This window comes from Agelaius tricolor, unplaced genomic scaffold (genome assembly GCF_023055355.1).
Source record: "Agelaius tricolor isolate 1412-34295 unplaced genomic scaffold, bAgeTri1.0.p SCAF_15, whole genome shotgun sequence".
NCBI lineage: Eukaryota > Metazoa > Chordata > Aves > Passeriformes > Icteridae > Agelaius > Agelaius tricolor.
This window is the reverse complement of record NW_027269275.1, coordinates 14,467,965-14,487,037: the sequence shown is the minus strand read 5'-3', so window position 1 is coordinate 14,487,037 and position 19,073 is coordinate 14,467,965. Positions and strand designations below refer to the sequence as shown.

Below are 19,073 nucleotides of genomic sequence, written 5' to 3'. Positions count from 1 at the left end.
AGCATTGATAACCTCCTAATACACACACTCTCTTCCCTTCTTGTTTTATGCCTCTAACAGACATTTCCTTCAGCCTGTTGAGGAAAAGACTGTAAGAAGGAGCATGGGGGAAGTACAAGGACTGTTCCTGCAAACTGCAGATTCACCAGAGAAATTCAGCTTTAAACAAAGCCCAAGAAGATACAGAAGTCCACACACTGCCTGTGGATGACATTGCATGAGCTTGGACAGGGATGATATCCAGGGGCAATAAATTCTCACCTAATCACCCAGAGCCTGCATGCTAGAGCCCTTTATCAGACTCTGCAGAGTTTCACTGAAGACTTCCCTTAGTGACACACAGGCTGAAATCTGGAGCTCATCACTCACTTTTTGAGCATCTTTACTGCCACCAGTAACATTTTGTTAGCTTTTCTGATCACTACCACTGCTCACTGTTTGCCAGGCACTGTGGTAACACACTGTGAAGAACAGTGCTGCTCCATAGCAGAACAGTTAGGTTGTTCCCATTCAAATCCACTGGCCAAATGAAATGTTTTTCAGATATCAGAAAAAAAAAAAAAAGGCAGCATTTTAATGTAATATACAGTGAAACACACCTTCCAAAGATTCCCTTTCTAATGAGGGCACCCACAGTCACACCATGACTCCCACAGTCACCACCATGCAACGCAGTCCATCACCACAGACATTGGTTCTGGGAAACCAGTATGAGAACAGCATCCTTTGGGAATGCAGGTGAGCAGATGCAGCTCTGATGCCACCATCCAGAGGACACAAATCTCTGATCATTTCCAGACCATTAGCTATGCCCTCTAATTTTGAATATTGCATAATCCCTCCAAGAACTTGGCTTATCAGTTCAACTTTGCACTCCCTGCAAACACGGAAGCTGTTTGTCAGAAACCTGTGCTGCTTTGCCAAAACAATCTCTGCCAGAAAAGGCTCTTAAACCTTTTATTGCAGAATCCCCAGCCACTACGGTACATTTTGCTTCCTAACCTCACTGCCACCAAGGAACCTGAGTGAAATATTATAATGTAATTTTAAATGCAGCAGCATTAGGAAAGATCCTTCAGACTGTTGGACTTGTCACAATGAACTACACCTAAAGCATTTGAAGGGTTTTTTCCTTCTGCAGGAAAGGATTTCAAAAGGATGCAGTCATATTTTGTAACCTCCACAGTTATGCCAGGATGCAAACTCCAGTACATTTAGAATGAAGATAGGCAACTTCCTACTCCAGAGAAGATTAGTGCTCTTCAGCTTAAGTAGCAATTGAAAAATTTGGCTCCAGAAAAACCACTGCTGCAAAATTAAAATTGAATTCAAAGTTGTGCAGCAGAAACTAGATCTATCCAGTGCAAGGGGGAGGCAGAGCAGGACTGGGTCAGGGAGAAGGTAACAGAGGGAAGTGTCAGTGAAGAAAAGACACACACAAGGGGAAAGGTACATGCAGCCTCATCAAAAACACATCTTGTGACCACAAAAACATACTGAAAGCCAAGTTCCCAGCTGCATCCTCGGGGCAAAAAAAGAACCTGGTTCCCAGCCCTCGCAGGCTGGTAAGATAAAGATAAAAGATGACCTAGTCTGTCCTCTAGATGACAGGCTTGATCACAGATTTGGAAAATGTATTTAGACCCAGCTTGCCCCTAGCCCTCACTCCCACGGCACACTCAGTGCCCACAGTTGCCAGCAGCTCCCCCACTGGAGACAAGACCAAACCCTTCTCTGCCCATCAGTTTGCTGAGAGGGCTCAAGGGGCCCAACAGCTACCAGGGCCTTGACACTGGTCTGCTGCAAAGCCAGACTTCCCAGAGCAGGGAAGAGACTGCTGAAGAAATGGGGAGAGAAAAAACACCAAAACAAACCCCAGACAAAAAACCCACACACAACAAAAACCAAACAAACCAACCTAAAAAACCCACTAAACCCTTTTCCCTGCCACTGGAAAAAGACAAAAGCTGACAATCTGATCAGGCTACAGCAGGCTGGAGTCAGGATTCTTTATCATAACGTTGCTCCTATCTAAACCATATTCAGGAACACTGGAAGGAAGGAGAGACAAGCTATGGCACTCTGTCAGGCTAACACGAAGAACAAAGCCTGTACAGAAAGGCAAGGCAGCACATCACTAAGAAGAACCTAAAACCCACTTCCATCCCACAAGTCAATATGTGCTTGTTGAATTCAGGAAGTGGCTTTTGCTGTTTCAAGAACACTTAATACCTGTTTGTTGCTGCCCTACAGAACATCACTGCATTCTCCCAGCTGAACAGTCCATTGTTTGTGTTGGAGCAGAGATGTTAACAGACAATTTGTGCCTATCACTCAGAACCTCCACTGCTTGGCTGAAAGACACGGGGAAGCACCAGCAGACTTCCAGCAAGGAGCTGCGTGGCAAGATGCAGAGCTAGCAGGTGTGTTACAGAGACTGCAGCAGCTCAGCGAGCTGAGCTTTCTGCTTGCAGTGGCAGAGGCTGCCAGCTACAGCCACCACTTGAAAAAACAAATTGAGGAAGTTGGCTGATTTCCCTTATTTTGGTACTAAGAACACAACACTTGCCACAGAAGAGTTCCTGGAGAGAACCAGAGCCAGGAAAGAGTCAGTGTGGTGCCAGGAGAGGAGCACAACAGGACAAAAAAAATAAAAAAAATCTGTGTCAGCAAGTGACTCGGGGAACAAAGACCGTACTTTGGGGTTGCTGCCTAGCCGCGTTTTGGGGTCAGTTTTGGTTCTTGTGCTTTTAAACAGTGTCCTTTCTCCTGTGCTCGGATAGAGGTTAACTCCTGCCCACCTCCCCAGGTGAACATCCTCACCCCGCTGGCTGTGCACCTGGGGACAGGAAGCACGGGGCTGGAGTGCCACCTTCCGGCAAGCAACCGGCAGCGCGGCCTCCCCTCCCTGAGCCGGGCATGGAGCGCGCACCCTCTGCTCCAGAGCCCCTGCACCGCCCCCATTGCTGCTTCTCCTTTCCCTGGCCTCACTTACTGCAGGGGCTGCTTCAAAGAGGCAAGTGAAATGACACGGTATCATTCCACCTGGGACAAACGGCATGGCTCCTGGCAGGTTGGTGCTGGGGCCAGAGGAGACAAGGACCACAGCTGCTCCCACAGTCAGACATTTCCCCAGATCTCAGCAATGTGTCCTGAGTCAGATCAGAGCATCCTCAGAAAACAAGCACAACAGTCACCTGATGATCCACTCGAAACCACCTCAAAGGTTCAGCAGGACATTCAGGAAGGAGAAAGCTTGACTGGTTTTTAAGTGCTTGATCCACCTCCTGGCATCAGCCATGCACAGCGTGGCCACTACCAATGAGTGTTAAGAGGCCCCAATGGGCCCATCTTACATGAGGTTATCCAGGAGTCCCAAGAAGGCCAAAAAGGTAAGTACATACAAAGACATCCAAGCAGCAATGAGTTTCAAAGCTGAACTGGACATGCTACAAAACATTTCCCTCCAATTTGAGCCAGACACACCTCCTACAATCCCACTCAATGTTAAAAATCTCTGTTTACAACTCAGAAGAGGTCTCAGTGAACTCAAGCTTTCCAGTCCTGCTCAAACTTTCCACATCTTTCTGCTATTTTTTATTTCACTTCAGCCTGTATACTATTAGCACATAGATACATCCAGTTGAGCACAATTTCTTCTTCTCACCACCTGGTGCCTCAATTGCCTTGAGCCATCTACCAGGAGCAGTCTTTATCATTTCCTGCTCAGCTCTCATTAACTACCCTGAAAGAATGGAGTGGGAAATAGGCATGTTCAAAAGGCAAAGATAAATCATTCCCTGCCTATGTGTGTGCACCCAGAATGAAAATCAAGTGGCAAAGGCTGGTGCCAGTGTCCCCCAGGCAGGCAGGATGACACAGTACCTCTGGGTGCACAAGCACAAAATCCCCAGCACCGCCAACATCCTTTGGCTGAACATTTTTACAGTGCTGCCTCCATACATGCCTGTGCTAGATGAAAACCACTGGCACAAGTATGTGATACCAGCTCCAAAGAGGACTGTTCTCCACTCCAGCTATTTGGGACACACATGGGAAGTTTTACACTGTCAGCAGACAAAACCTCTGGAATTTCTGTTTCCTGCCCCAAACCAAGACCTACAACAACTTAAGGGACAGTTTCAGGGAACACAGTCTGAAAGGCAGCCTAAGAAGTCACAGCCTAAGAAGCCTCTTTCCTACTAGGCCTGTCACCAAAATACTAGGTTTATCAAGAGAAGATACTAAGACCCACTGGGCAAAAGCAGCACCCTCCCCAAACTCCTTGTGGTTCACTGTACCTTGTTTTAACCTGCCTGTAGAATCATTACAAGTTATTAGAGTTTCTAATACCCTGACAGTGGCTCCCACCTTGGACCGGTCAAAGCTGGTAAAACCTTCTCTACTTCAACAATACTCCACAGGTGTGCTGAGTGCAGACCCAGAGGAGACCCCTCCATCAGTGGTGCAGCAGAACCACAACAAAACCCAACTGAACACTTGACCTTCTTGCACAAAAGACTCTACAAGAGTGCAGACATTCCATATGGAAAAACAACTTTCTCTTGCTTCACCTTTTGCCTTCCTCTAGGCAGCACTGCAGACAATGGCATTAAAGCAAATCTTGTGGGTAAAAAGGAAAATAAGAGATAAGAGTGAAGACAAACTTGAGGAAGGAACATTCTGTGCTGAACAGAAACAATATATTCAAAAAGAGATTATGCAGTAGCAAGAGACAGAGGTATCTGCACAGAATCATGTTTTGCTGTAGAGAACTCATCAAAATCAGAATGACAGAAGCAGAACAAGATCAAAGTTAAATCTAGTTGAGGGCAGAACACCAGTTTTAAAAAGTGATTCCAACAGCTGGTAAGAACCAGCCTTTCTGATTACACAAGATGTCTAAGGTCTTCTGCAAAACACAAGGTGGATGTAGACACTGGATAGAGATCAACAGGACTGAAGTTAAGAGGAACTGAATTTCCATAGCCATACATAGCCCTCCTACCAAGTCAGGCAGTGTGTAACCAAGGCAGGCCTGGTCTGAGACCATTCAGCTCATGTTTGGCACACACTGCTATTAAAGTGAGACTCTTAGGCAACAGCAAAATTTTAAAGTCTGCAAGATACTGCTGTGCTGCCCAAACCATTGCCTTTAAACTGATATGACAGAAGAATTAGTGATTATTATGATAATTCCATGGAGACATTTTCATAATCCTGTAACACAGCAAAGGAAAAGGAACAGTGGAGGACCACCCACCTAATATTGCCAAGCTCAAACAGCACTGATGTCTTGACAGAAAATTCAAGATGGGCAAAGAGGTGTTTTAAGAGTTAACTTAAGTTTGAGAGAATAGAAGAGATTGCTCCATACAGCTAAGATGATGAATTAGAAATTGTGTCATACATTGGAAACACTGCTGCAAAATGGGAGCTTAGTAATGTTTTGCTCCATGTTTAGGTCCAAACATGAAAACTCTAGAAATTTTACTGACAAGCTTATAAGTAAAAACTATTTCTTAGAAAACAGGAAGGCTTAGGAGACAGCTTTAACACACTGGCACAGAAAATAACAGATATGAGCCACTGGGTTAGAAATTGAGATAGCAGTAGCACCTAGACACAGAAAGGAGTGAACACAAAGGCAGGTGGCAGAGAGACAGGTGTTTACTCAATATTTGCAAATGCAGGAGATACCACAGACAGACAAAAATTTAAAATTTTTCCATTAACCACAAAGATCTTTCTACATCAGCCTGCATCATTCAAAAACTTGTAGCTGGTAAGCAGGATAACAGACAACTGCCAAAAATGCATGATTAAATATCATTTGCCAGAGCACTTGTGATGAGCCCAGGCTCACTGTACCAGAGGTGATACATTAACTATCCCACTTAAGAACAGAGTATGATCTCCTCCTCAGAAATGCAAGTTAAAGTCACACTCTACCGAACCAGAAACTCACTTTTGTCCTCGAGGCATCTCCTTGGTGGTTAGAGGAGACCATTGGCTGTGTAGTTTGCAAGCTAAACTAGAGCTTACAGGAATATAGACTAAGGAAAGGAAAAAGTCAATTTTACTTCCATGTTTCAGATGCAAGCTAGAACAACTAGCATCCCTCTGTCACTAACAATTCCATTTTGTTACCGAACAAACCAGAGCAGCACACTGGAAAGCAGAGGGTTGTACAAAACCTCTGGGAGAAGATATCTTGAGACTGCTGGGCTACTTCAAGCCTTTCACATCAGCTGAACCTGCTGTGGAAGCCCCATGTGTTTCCACCAACTGACAGAGACGTGCTGAGAGACGTGCTGAGGCTGCTGCAGCCCTCTGTTTCCCTGCTGCTCATTTCAAGTCCTGCCTTCCCCTAGTGCTGGCATTTGCTGGATCCCACCAAGCTGTCCAAGAAAAACAAACCAGTCAAAGGTCAACCCCAAAAGGGAAAAGCTGTTCAATTTTTGGCAAGCTCAACTCCCTGAACCAGTTTGTGTGGGGCCAGAGGATGGGGCCAGAGCCCATGGGGTGGGACAGCAGAATCACATCAGCCCTGATGAAGGCTGTTAGTGGCTTAGAACTAGCAGGCAACTCCTGTAATGGACACACATGGTATATGCCGATGTTTTGCAGCAGGACTACGGTTTTAAAAAACCAAGAACATTTAACACAAGGGACAAAGATAAATGGTACCTCTAAGAGACTGAATCAGTGTTGCAATGGAAGGCAGCCAAGCAGCTGTACCAATGGAGCACATGCTCCCTGGGAACAGAAGCCTTTAATAACACAGTGATACGATGCTGCTGCTTTGAGACCTCCAGATACAATCACACCCATTTCATTCAAGAAGCTGCATAAAACACAGCAGGCACAGGACTGAGAGTAGAAAGGTGGTCTGAGAGCTCTCAAGTCTGGAAGAACAGCAGCATTTCAAATGCTGCTCATGACCAGCTGGTACTCACGTGATAAAGTCCAGAAAACTTGCCAGGGGCTCATAGGCGTGGTTCCTCATGTGACGGAACTCCACCACCATCTTCTCCTTCAGCTTGTCATCAATGACGGACACGGTGAGCGGGGACGCTTCATTGGCCAGGAAGTTCCCATAGTCTGTGCTCTGGAGGTGCAGTTTCAAGTCTGAAAACAAAAGAAAAATTCCACTCTAGAGGGTTTTGGGCTGGGTTTGGAGGTTTTTTCAACATAGCCAAGAAAGCTGCTGCTCAGCACTTCTCTAGGTACTCTCTTCTCTGAAAGATCACCTAGACAAATCCCATGTGTTAGGTCATACACTTACATTTGTTCTCAGTTTTATCATGGACAACCCAAATGCAGGAAAAGATCAGTGTTTCACCATATCAGCCTTGCTTCATCTTAAAGACAAATCTGTGACACCATCTGTGTAACTGAGCACACACACTGGTGCCAGCTGTTCACTCTGCTAGGTCAAGGTGGAAGCTTACTGATTTTCTAGGAGGTACTTGCTAGAAATCCAGGGGGAGAAAAAAACCAAATAACTTAAGCACTCTGTCTAGCCAAAAGGGCTCTGGGTGGAGGCTCCTCTGAAAAAAATCACAACCAAGAACCTAACTGCACACACAGCAAGTCTCCCCAGATACTAGTGATGTGCAGACATTTGTAAAGCTTTCAAAACCAAAAAGACAGAAATGGCAACTAAGAAATTATAAACCATCTTGGTCTTACATTATCAAAGCAGCCCAGCTAATTGTGCTGGTAAATAGAATTCAGGCATTAATAGGTAGAGAGGAGCTAGTAAAGATGAAGGCCATTTAAATCCACAGGGGTAGGCAATCCCTGCCCAGGATGGAAGAACATGCTCAGAAGTCTTCCCTTTCTCCAGTTTCAAGCAGAGGAAACCTTTGTTTCCTCTCTTACCCCTGCTTGCAGGTCAGATGCCCAACCAAGCTGCAGTCCTGGCCAACAAGCAACCACAACATGCTGAGTTCTGTTAAGATAAAAGCACTGTTTGAGCCAAAAGCATTTAAGTGTCTCTGTGGAAAAACTGAATCCAGAACTAAGGAACGTCATACAATCCTACTCCTCAAAGCTCTACTCGTTGCATTGGTACACAATGTTCATCTCCCTTCAGCTTCACCTCAGAGGGCCAGTTAGGCAAGCAAGCATCCTCCCAGGGATTCAAGACCTTTATGGGGTAAGGAGAGGAGCTGGAAGAGTTGAGTCAAACCAGATGTGAACACACCATCCAGAGAAAACAAAAGAAGACATTTCTCCCCGTTTTTTCTGAAGCAGCATTACTGAGGTGACCTTTCACTTCCACTGAGCCATATGAGTCCTCAGCATTATGGCAAAAGCATCCACAGCACTGAGGTCAGAGCAAGCACTCAGCCTGCTTTGAGGAGTTTGGCCTTTTGACATTACATCCAGCCATGGAGAGCTGGAGAGCTCCTCCTGAGGCTCCAACCTGAGCTTGTACAGCTTGATACTGTTCTCAGCCCAAGGGATCAGGGGTCAAACAACTTCCAAGCCAACTGACTCTTCTGGGTATTTCCAGGGAGCTCTAGTAAAGATGGTTTTGACCCAGCACTCCGTAGTTACAAAGATGTTCCCACTGCTCAGTGTTACAGGAAACAGATGGAGTTTATAGGGAAGGAAAATAAAGGGCAGAGAATTAAATACTACTCAGTTTGTCAGGTGCTCAAGGCCAGGTTGGATGGGGCTTGGAGCAATCTGGTGTAGTGGAAGGTGTTCCAAGCCTCCTTCCATAGGCAGGGACAAGATGGTCTTTAAGGTCCCTTCAACCCAAACCATTCAATAACTCTATGAATCCTGAACTATGTCTTAATCAGTTTTTGTCCCACTTTTTAAAGCTCTTGAATGATCAACATTGGAGTCTGAGTGGAAAATAAGTTTCTGACAGATCAGGACTTTACTAGTTTGCTTTTAGCAGAAACTGGAGAAAACATGGAACAAAACTGATCAATTAATATGTTCAATGAATATGAGAGAAAAGCTCCTGGTAGGAGTATTATACCCATAAGGTCAGATTGCAAGGGAAGGCACAGGAACTGCAGTAGTTGCATTCATATACCTCCTACTTGCAGTTCCCAGTAGTTGTGCAGAGCTCTAATGGAAGCTAAGTCTGCCCAAAAAGGCATGTGATGTTGTTTTGCAGCATACAGGACTTTGGAGAGGAAGCAGCTATTGCATATCCTCCCAGATCTGCCTTCGGTAGGGAAGCTGCCAAAGCTTGTTTCCTCAAGTCCAACACCATTGGTTTGTTTTGTTGTCATCACAACCTGAAACTCTGCTTTTGAGATTGCAAGCAGCTCCTTTGCTATCATGTCACTAGATGCTACAGACTCGGTGACACAAAAAGAAGTTTGCTGTACTTCCAGGAAGTCAGAGCTGCACTGTATCTAGACCAGAGGCACACAGGCTGCACATTGTGCCTTGCAGGCTCTCCAATAGCTCTGAGCAAGCTCCCATGAGCTGCTTGGCCAGAACATTTTGCCCTGCTCCATGAAGGGGTTGTGCCCCCAACTCCACAGCACAAGAGCCAGCACATTATGTTGCAACTGGAATAAGGGCCATGTTTATATAACACTTGGAATTCATTTTTACAAGGAAGGCCAGCCACAAACTGCAGAATTAAACTTTTCTGAATCCTTTAGTATCCAAGCAGACAAAACGGAACATATTTTCCAAAAATTGGACGGGATTTATGAACCCTGACTCAGTGCATCCCACGGTGTATCAGTGCTTTACACTAGCCTGTCCTCCTCCAGCTGCTGGGCTAGTCACCAAGCTTCAGCCAAGAGGGTTTGGGAGCTTTTAATAGGACTATTCACATGTCAAGCTTGTCAGATGAGAGCAAACTAATCCCGTGGTTTCACAAGCCTGCTGCCAGAAGAGCTGTCCCAGTAGCACGGTGACTAATAAATGGCCTCACTGCTGAGCAAGCCCCAAGCTCTCCAAAAGCTCAGGTTCCTAACACAAGCTTGGACTCAGCTGGAGTTGGCCTCTGGCAGCAAGAGCAGCACCGTGGCAGGGGTGGCTGCCAGAGATCCCACACGCTGCAGGTCGATAAGACACTGGCTGCAAGGCTTTGCAGTGCCTCTTCCCCAGCTGCTGCTGAAAAGGAGGAAGGGAGAGGTGCAGCTAGAGCCCAGCCCCTCCTGATGAGCTCCTCCAGATACCCACAAACAACAGCACATGGTCTCAACCCAGTGACTGATTTTAAGAGATACATTTGCCTGTTCTGGCATATTTCCAAGAGGTTCACACACTTTATGAAACAGACTGAGCCAGCATTTGGCAAGGGAGCACTTGAATGACCACAAAACTTTTGTTCTCTCTCCTCTCCCGCAAAACCTAGGAAATTATGGCCAGGTCACTGCTCCCAGAAAGCTGCCTCGTGCAAGAACACAACTGTTTGTCAGAATGACAGTCTTTTTCAGCTGGGTAGGGTAGTGCTTGGGATTACCATGACATGTACTTACAGCCACCTCCTATCAATTCTCAGATCAGGCCCTCTGGTTTTCGTGCAGCTGCCTGTACATGAGCCATAAACACAACCAGAGCTTAATCAACACACTGCTATGCCAACACCTGGACATTTCAGATGACATCTTCACAAGAGACTTTATATCCACACTAATGCAACTATCCTCTCCTGCAAGTTTGCTTTGACATAACAAGGAACCAAGCCATTAGTCTGTCAGACATCTGTCAGTCAAAGCCTCTCCTGTAAGCCCAGTTCAGAGAGAGTGATCCATGGCCCCATCAGCTCAGACTTGCAACTCTTCCTTCTTTCCTGCTGTAACTGCATTGCAGAGCTCTGAATCAAGTTCAGGGCTCAAACACTTCCAGGCAAGGACTGATCTGTCTTCTCACGCACAGGCACAGAATCAGCTTCCGCAACTTGTGAGCTGAACTGATGCTTTCACAAAAATTATCTGCTGTAACCCCAACATCTTCCTCCAAAACACCTGGGGCCATCACTGCCTATATAAAAATTAAAATATCATTTGCCATCTCCAAGGCTGGAGGCAGTAAAGCAGCCGAGGGATTACACAGCAGTCTGCAGATGAGCTACATCGCCCACGTCTCCCTTCAGGAGACTGCAGTCATTACCATTTGCCTTGTTGCTGTTTGTTTGGTCTGTTTATAGCCACCTCAGACACTCCTGAAGCTGATTCTCTGAAATCTCGTTCTAGAAGAACTCAGAGACCCTTTGTTCCCTGCAGAATTTAAGACCTTTCCTGTGGTTGCACACCACCAGCAGTGACGTGCTACCTCTTCTTCTCTGTTGTCAGGCAGCAAATCTGAGCCACAGTGAGACACAGAGAAGCATCATCTTTGGCTCTTTCCTCCATCAGTAGCTCACCTCTGACTTTTCACCAGCTTGAGATGCCCTCAGCACCAAAGAGCAGCCTGTGTTTCTAGCCCATCCCTTCCTGGGACTGAACTCATTCCACTCAGAGCTTCAAACCCAGCACAGCCAGGTTGTGTTCCATGAGGAGCCCCTCAACTAGGCAGCCCCTTCCTAACCTGTCCAAAAGGCAAGGTAACCCCTCCTCATCTCCTGCATCCCCAATAAGCTTTTTTCCCCCTCCAAAAGCAGACTGCTCTAAGTCACTCTGTAACATCAGAAGCCCAGTCAGGACATCAGCCCAGCACCTAGTGCACAGGATAAGGGAGAGGCAACAAATTACTGAGAAACTAAAACAAACAGGGCAGAAAACAGTCTCATGCTGCAGGAGCTGACAGCTGAGGAAAAACAAGATGAAAGCACTGACTGGCTGCCAAGCAGCAATACCTGCCAGGAAACCCAGACAGCATCATCATCTAACAAGGGGCAGGACCCAAACAAGGGCTGAAGCTGCACCAGTACTGAGAAGCTGACCTCAGCTGCTGCTTGAAGTTTAGCTAGGAGAAGCCATGAAGCAGGTCTCTGCCTGGTAAAGGAGGCCAGAACAAACAGCAGAGAGCCTCTGCTGAACCCTGCAGGAAGCCAGTGACCACAGTGTTTGTTTGCCACCATGATCTAGCAGGCTATGGAAGTGCTATCATTCTTCCAATAAATGATGTTTTCCTGAAGCTTGGTTTAACAGGAGAGTTGATGAAACAGCCACAGCCAGCGGTTACACCCATACAGGATGCAGGACAAAGCACCAAAATTAGCAGGACAGCGTTTTGGACACTGTTTTGTTGCTACACAAGAAGTGAGCATTCAGAGGACAGAAATGGTCTGTACTTTCCTCAGATCTCACCTTGCCTGTAGGCTCTGCCTCCTTTGGCAGGAGAAAGCCCTTGGGGCCAGGGGTCAGTTCTGCTGCACAGTGCCAACACACAGGGTCAGCTTTTCACACAGGGCTCCAAGATGTGAGGAGAGTGACAAATCATCATTGTGTGAATGTCAATGAAAACTCCCCAGCACACAAAAGCCTGGCTTCTACAGCCCCCGAGTTCAGACTGATCCACTCTTGGAGCTCAGGATGGATCTAAGCATGGCCACACCTTGGGACCATCAAGTGGCCTCTCCCTGCTTGGTAGCACAGTAAAGAAGCAGCACAGGAAAGGATCTATGCTGTTCCCCCTTCACACAGGGGAATATCATGAGCTCCACCAAAAGCAGTCTTGAAGTCAGTCTGGAGCTCTGCAACATCCCCGCGCAAGAGAGGACACACTGCCCATGTGGCTATCCTGAAAGAGAAGCCTCACTCCAACCTTCCTGGGGTCTCAATTCCAGGGCCACAGTGATAAAATGGAAAAGAGACAGGTAGCACAGCTTCCCCTGCTCTTCTCTCGAGAAAGGAGATGTGCTGAACACCTCAAAGCAATGGCAGCATGCAGGGGAGAAAAAAAGATCTTTGGGACAATGAAAACAAAAGCCCACACTGTACACAGCCTGGTGTACAGAAGACAAACTCCATGGACAGATCCCACTCCTCCAAGTGCACACCACTGTTTACAAGGCATTCCAGCTCCCAGCTGTGCCAACTGCATGGACAGAGCACAGGCACCCACAGAGTGGTGGTGCTGAGATGCACAGTCTCCAGAAGGCCTCTCCCAAAAGAGGCCCACAAGCTTGAGCCAACTCCCTGCCACTCCTCAGCCTCATCACCCACCTAGAAGGTGACACATCCTACTACTGGATTTCACCCACCAATCACCTCTACAACACTGGCAAGTCAGAAAGAAAGCAGCTCTCTACACTGTTGCTGTGGAAGCAAGAAGTAGCAGTAGCAATAGGAAGCTCATGAACACTGATCTAAGGGTAAAGACACTCCTGGGTTAAGATGCTTTTGTGCACTTCTTGGGCTCTGCACACTCTTTGCAGACCGACAGTAAAGCCAGTTGGTAACCAACATTCCAGTCCCAGACTGAACTCTGCTGCTTAAAAGCATCACCACTGTTCAACTACATCAACAGCTTTTCATTCTCCTGACAGAACATCAGACCCCTGACAGGCCACCACAGCTTGCAGAGCTGTAGATGACTCACCAATCTTTTGACAGTAGAAATCTGGGTGACTCCTAAGTTTGGCTGCCCCAAACAGATTCCATGCAAGCACAGATCCATGCTCACAGCACTGGAGCAGAGGAAAGCAGCTCCAGGTCCTTCACTGACACCTTGTGTCAGAAGCAGGAACTGGATACAACAGCGACCACCAGGCAGGTTCCAAACGCTCCCAGCTCATGTGTGCTGCTGTACAGGGCCCCGGCTGAGAACAACCAGAGCACCAGGACTTTTGGAGCTGAAAGAAGGCATTAAATGTGTTATTGATAAAGGGTTTAAGAGAAAGCTTAAACCAAAACAGCTCTCACACACACACGCTTTCAATCCATTTTTCTGCACTTCTTATGGCCAACTCAGGAGCCTGCCTGACCACAGACAACCCATTTGGCTCTCTGTTTCTGACTCAACAATGGAGAGCTTGGGTCAATTACCTTGTGATCAGATAAGCAGAGACAACAGGGGATCATGCAGAAAAGCATGATTTCCTCCCTTCCAGCAGCACTAAACTGCCAGCCTAAGTCCTGAAGCAGAAAAGTCAATCCCTTTATGCTTCCGGACTGATCTGGGCACACCAGAGGGAGCAGCATTTCAGACCTGGAAGCACAACGTCCTCCAAGCAGCCAGATACTCAATTCTCAGGGCCAGACCCAGAACAGCTTTGGTCCTTCAGGCTTTCTCTATGGCCAGGGCAAACACTTGCTCCAGGACTGGGACTAACTGCAGAGGAGACCAGTGAGAGGCAGCAGCAAAGACTAAACAGAGAGAAGAATGTATCAGTAATTTATGCCCCAGTACTTATTTTGGCTGCTAATACATCAGGCACTGCCTGGATTTAGCGCAGATGAGCATCTGGGAGGGAAGGAAACATTTTAAAAGTCAGTGGAGCACAGAAAACAAATACTGAAATGGGAAAATCAGCACTAAAAGGACAGAGGAAAGAAATTGTTTGACCAGGGACCTACGTAAGTAATAAAGAACAATGCTCCTTTGAAGAAAAATCTCTCTCCAAAAGGGTACGGTGAGCCAAGGGAAGGAGTAACAAGAAGGGCAGTGAATTTGGAAGAGCCTCCAGGTTCTGAGTGAAGCGTGACCAAGAGCACAGCAGCTGCCACCACCAGAGAGCTGCTGGGGACAGAACAGCAACAATACCATGGCAAACATAGGGGAACTCCAACGTGACTCATTCCAAACGCAGCCAACACCACTCCAAGGGAGAACCAGGCAGCTTGGTTCAGAAACCGAGAAACGGAGAGAAAAGAGAAGCTCCAAGTACAGAAGGACTCCAAAGAGGAAGTTATCTGCAGGAAAGGTGAAAAAGTCACAGTTCAGGGCATGCTGAGACTTGTGACTACCAAGAGAGCAGAAGTCACTCCCACTGCTCTCTTCCAGACCCTGGGCTCCACACCAGGAATGACAGTGACTGCTGCAAGCAAAGAGCTGCAAAAAAAAAAAAAAAAAAAAAAAAAAAAAAAAAAAAAAAAGGCAGAAAAAGAGCTTCTGTCCTAAGTAAAAATATACTGGGGATTTTTAAGGTAGAGACTGGGGCACAACACAGCACTCTGTTCCATTCTATTATTACCTGGAGCTGCTCACTCCAGGTAACCTACATCCAGGGTTCAGCAGGCCAGGGAGGGATTCATCTAAAGTGTCAATGTCAATTAACCACTCAGCAATGATTGTCTAGATAACATTGAAGCTTAACTATTTTTTTAGAAGAAAAAAATGAGCCAACAATTATAGTTCCACTGATCAAAACAACCAACATCTCTGGATATGTCTGTTTCTAGTTTATTTCAAGACAGGCCTGGTTTTAATCTTTGTGATTTGTGATCCAGGTTCTGTACACCAAAGAGTGAAAACTGCTAAGCAGGTCACTGATCAGAGGAACAGTTTAGCACCAACTAATTAAGATGATGAGCTGACCACAGCACAGATGATAGAACTGCAGAATAGTTTGGGTTGGAAGGGACCTTCAAAGGCCATGCAGTCCAACTGCCTGCAATGAGCAGGGATATCTTCAGCTAGACCAGGTTGTTTAGAGTTCCATTCAACCTGGCATTGAATGTTTTCAATAATGGGGCATCCACCACCTCTCTGAACAGCTGCTGCCAGTGTTTCACCACCTTCATAGTTAAAAAAGAAATCCTCACAGTTCTACAAGTTTGTACACATTGATCTAGAAAAAAAGATGATGGCTGGAAACCAGAATTAGCCTCAAAAGAGAACACCAAATCAGAGGCAACAGATAATTCACTGCTGAATTTACTCAGATGTGCACTAGGTTTTTTTTTCCACTAGCGATCTTTCAATAACAGCAGGTACTTTCCTAGGTGACCTGATCTCCTTAAACACTAATCATGGATATCAGGGATCTTAAGTAATACCAATAACCTTATTTCAGGCCTTAAAAGGCTTCCTGCCCTTTAGGGAGTGTAGGCACAAACATGTCTCACCAGCAAGGCCTGTCAAAACCCACCAGGCTCCCAAAACCCGCAGGGTACAGCTACACGGCCACCTCAATAAAGCATTAGGAGCCCAAGTTCCCTCACGCCACTGTATCAGTGGCTGCAATCACACGGCCGGGCGGACCGGGAAACTGAGTCAGCTGAGGCGGGGTGGGGGGCCAGGACGGAACACCGACCAGCCATGGGGTAAAGAGGGAACAGCTCCTTATAAACGCCGCTATCGGCTCTCTTCCCCACTGCCAAACAGCCCCTTCCCTCTCCTCGTCTCCTCACAGCCCCTCACCATCTCCCCTCAGCCCGAACATTCCCCTCAGGATGGCGGGGAGGGAGGGGGGGGGGGCTGTCCCCGCTTGCCTCAGGCCTCCACCGTTACTCACCCTCCAGGCTCTCACACTGCACCAGGTTCACGTAGTCGCCTTGCCGGAGTACCCCCGCCTTAAAGCCGCGCACCAGCCCCTCCAGGTAGCCGTTATCCACGTTGAAGTAGAGCTCCGGGAAACACGACATGGCGGCAGCGGCACAGGCAGCGCTACCGCCCGCCGCCTCACGTGACCGGCCGGGTCACGTGGCCGCGGCCCTTTCCCGGCAGCCACCGCGGGGCGGGAGCGGCCTGAGGCGATGGCGGCCGCCACGAGCCCCTGCCCGCCGTGCCCCCGCTCCGGCTGCACAGCGCCCGGCGTGAGCCTCCCCTTCCCTCCGCCTAAGCCGCCGTGAGCGATACAGGCACAAGGAGGATACGCAAGTAAAGTTCGCAGTGTCGCCTGCTGCCGAGACACCGCTTCTGCTAGTCAGGAAATGCCTAGCCAGTTAAAGGGCTTTGCCAGGAGCTGCTCTGTGAAAAAATGAAATAGTTTTGTTTGATTGTAAAGGTGTTGCAAAATGTGGGATATGTCAAGGTTATATTAAGGCAAGATGTTCTTTGATGTAAGACCTCTATGTACTTTGAAACCCAACCTGGAAGAAAGGAGACCTAATCAGTGGAACAGGCAGCAGACAGCACCCCTCACTCAAGAATATCCCAGAACAAACTTTAAGGATGCAATAAGTCAAGATGGTGATGTATGTCTACATGTACATTGTTAACCTAGTGAAATACTTGAGGTCCATGTATCTGAGAGCTGAGCTGTCTTCATTGTAACACTAAAAGTCACACCTGGAGGGTCAAAAAGACCCTGCCCGGGTGAAGACGCTTCCCCTGAGCATGAGTGGAAATTACCTGGATTAAGTTGTGTGATTACTATGGAAATTACTAACCAATCTTAATAGAGGGGCTGTCCTTGGGAAGTCACTAACCCTGAACTTCTCTGTGTAAATAATGGCACAGAAAGCCTGGTGGGGTGTGCTGGATTTGTGGAACAGCACCGAGCACCCAGGCTGGGGCAGCTCTGAAATAAACAATCAGTGTCTCTCTGGAGTGTGTCATTATCGGCTTGGTGCACACCAAGGAACGAGCCCGATTTTGTGGGTAACAGCAGCATAGCCAGAACATCACCTGAGGTGCCCCTGCTGCTGAAACAGCACTAATGGATCCAGGAAAGGCACATCTGGTTTGATGTGGATGTGTGGACACTGCCCAGCTGTGCACAGCCCACCCTCACCTCGCTGCCACCCCCCGAGAGCCTGAGCGGACACGTCACACCATTCCCACTCTGCAGTGGCTTTTGCAAAGGGCTGGTTTATTTGAGCTGCAGAGCAGGAGGCACACACAGGGGCGAGCAGCTGGCAGCCCCTGGGACGCTAGTTCTTGCCGCAGGGGAAGCTGGTGCTGATTTTCCTGCAGTAGCAAAAGGCGTTGAAGAAGCGGCAGTAGCAGGTGGCACAGGGGTCACAGCAGGGGATCTGGTGGCCCAGGCAGGACTCCAGGAGACGGACACAGCGGCGGGGGGAGCGCTCCTCACGGCCCTCAGCTTGCAGCTCTGTGGATGATGTCTGCAGGAGAGAGAGGAGGAAGAGGAGGGGAAGAGCTGGTCCTGGACCACTGTGCCAGCAATAAAGAATTGTGTGGGAGAGAGCCAAGAGCGGCTGCTGAAGCTTGGCATTGCAGAGGCTTCTGTTGTGTTCAATCCCAGGCTCTATTTTCTGTTGGAAATCACTGCTGTGCACTGTGGACTCTCTACAGGCATTGGTGCCTCATCCACAGTGTCTCAAGGCCTTTGTGCACACATTTATTTTGAAGCACAGCCTGGACAGAAAGTGCTGTGCCTTCTGTACAAACAGAGGCACTGGGGGCTGAGCCAGGCCACCACAGGGCACTGCTTAGTGAACTCCTGCTCTGCAGAGGCTTCCTGGGCTACACTTGAGCTTAATTAAATGGATTACAGGAGCACAGGCTCGGACCACTCTCCTTTGAGTGCTGGAGCCCCTTGCAGGTCTGAGCAGCCTCAGCTCATCCCAGCTCCTCAGGTGATGGACAGATAGTCCCATCCCAGGCAGCACCGTGCTGGCTCCAAACCCCCCAGCCCCAGAGACACAGAGGAGGCTGCTGTGGCCTGAGGCTGCCCTGCTCTTAGGGTGTCTGTAAGAAAGCTCAGGGAGCCATACCTGTGGTTCCAGCAGGCTGCCTCTCTGCACAAGGTCACCATCAGCTTCTTGGACCCCCAGGGCCATCTGCTCAAACCCCAGCCTTGGGAGAGTTCCTGTGAGATACAGAGAGACTGCACAAGGAGGCTGCTGGAGAGTCAGCTCTGATTCTTCTCCCTTTGCTCATGGGTCTCCATAAAAAAAAAAAGACCCCACTCCCTGTGGGCTGCCAGGCTGCTGTCACTATCCAGGGCCAGGAGAAGCTGTGCTGCTTTAAGGGGATCCCCAGCTCAGTTTTGGGGCCCTGGATTTCCCAGCAAGCAGCAGGTGGGCTCAGTGAGGAGCAGGGCTCAGGACTCACCTGCCGGCTCCGCAGACGCCTCCTTGCCCTTGCGCTGCAGGCTGGCCTGGCGGGCTCTGTCCACCCGCTCCAGCCCGCCGCTCGCCTTCTGCACGTGGCCACAGCTGAGGTCAGCAGTCCTGAGATCCAGCACAGCCTGGATCCCCTGCAGCAGCCCACAGCACAGCAGCAGCACGTTCAGCATGGTCCTGGGGGACAACCTGTGCAGAGGGGCCTGGCCAGCATCAGCCCAC

At 48.2% G+C, this 19,073-nt stretch overlaps 2 protein-coding genes across 2 annotated transcripts in view; both read right to left on the bottom strand.

Annotated features, from left to right (window-relative positions):
• ATP6V0D1 (ATPase H+ transporting V0 subunit d1) overlaps positions 1-16,534 on the bottom strand; it is a 34,018-nt gene extending 17,484 nt beyond the window's left edge. Inside the window, exons 1-2 of the mRNA XM_071440586.1 lie at positions 16,337-16,534; positions 6,960-7,131 (exon numbers count right to left, since the gene is read on the bottom strand). Coding sequence (XP_071296687.1) covers positions 6,960-7,131; positions 16,337-16,466 — 302 coding nt within the window. The 5' untranslated portion in view covers positions 16,467-16,534. The remainder of the gene's footprint in view (positions 1-6,959; positions 7,132-16,336) is intronic.
• Positions 16,535-17,621: 1,087 nt separating this feature from the next.
• On the bottom strand, positions 17,622-19,073 carry AGRP (agouti related neuropeptide). The gene is made up of 3 exons (XM_071440587.1): positions 18,841-19,073; positions 18,501-18,595; positions 17,622-17,888 (listed from the first exon to the last, which is right to left on the bottom strand). The coding sequence occupies exons 1-3, from the start codon at positions 19,022-19,024 to the stop codon at positions 17,697-17,699; spliced, it is 471 nt and encodes a 156-aa protein (XP_071296688.1). The 5' UTR covers positions 19,025-19,073; the 3' UTR covers positions 17,622-17,696.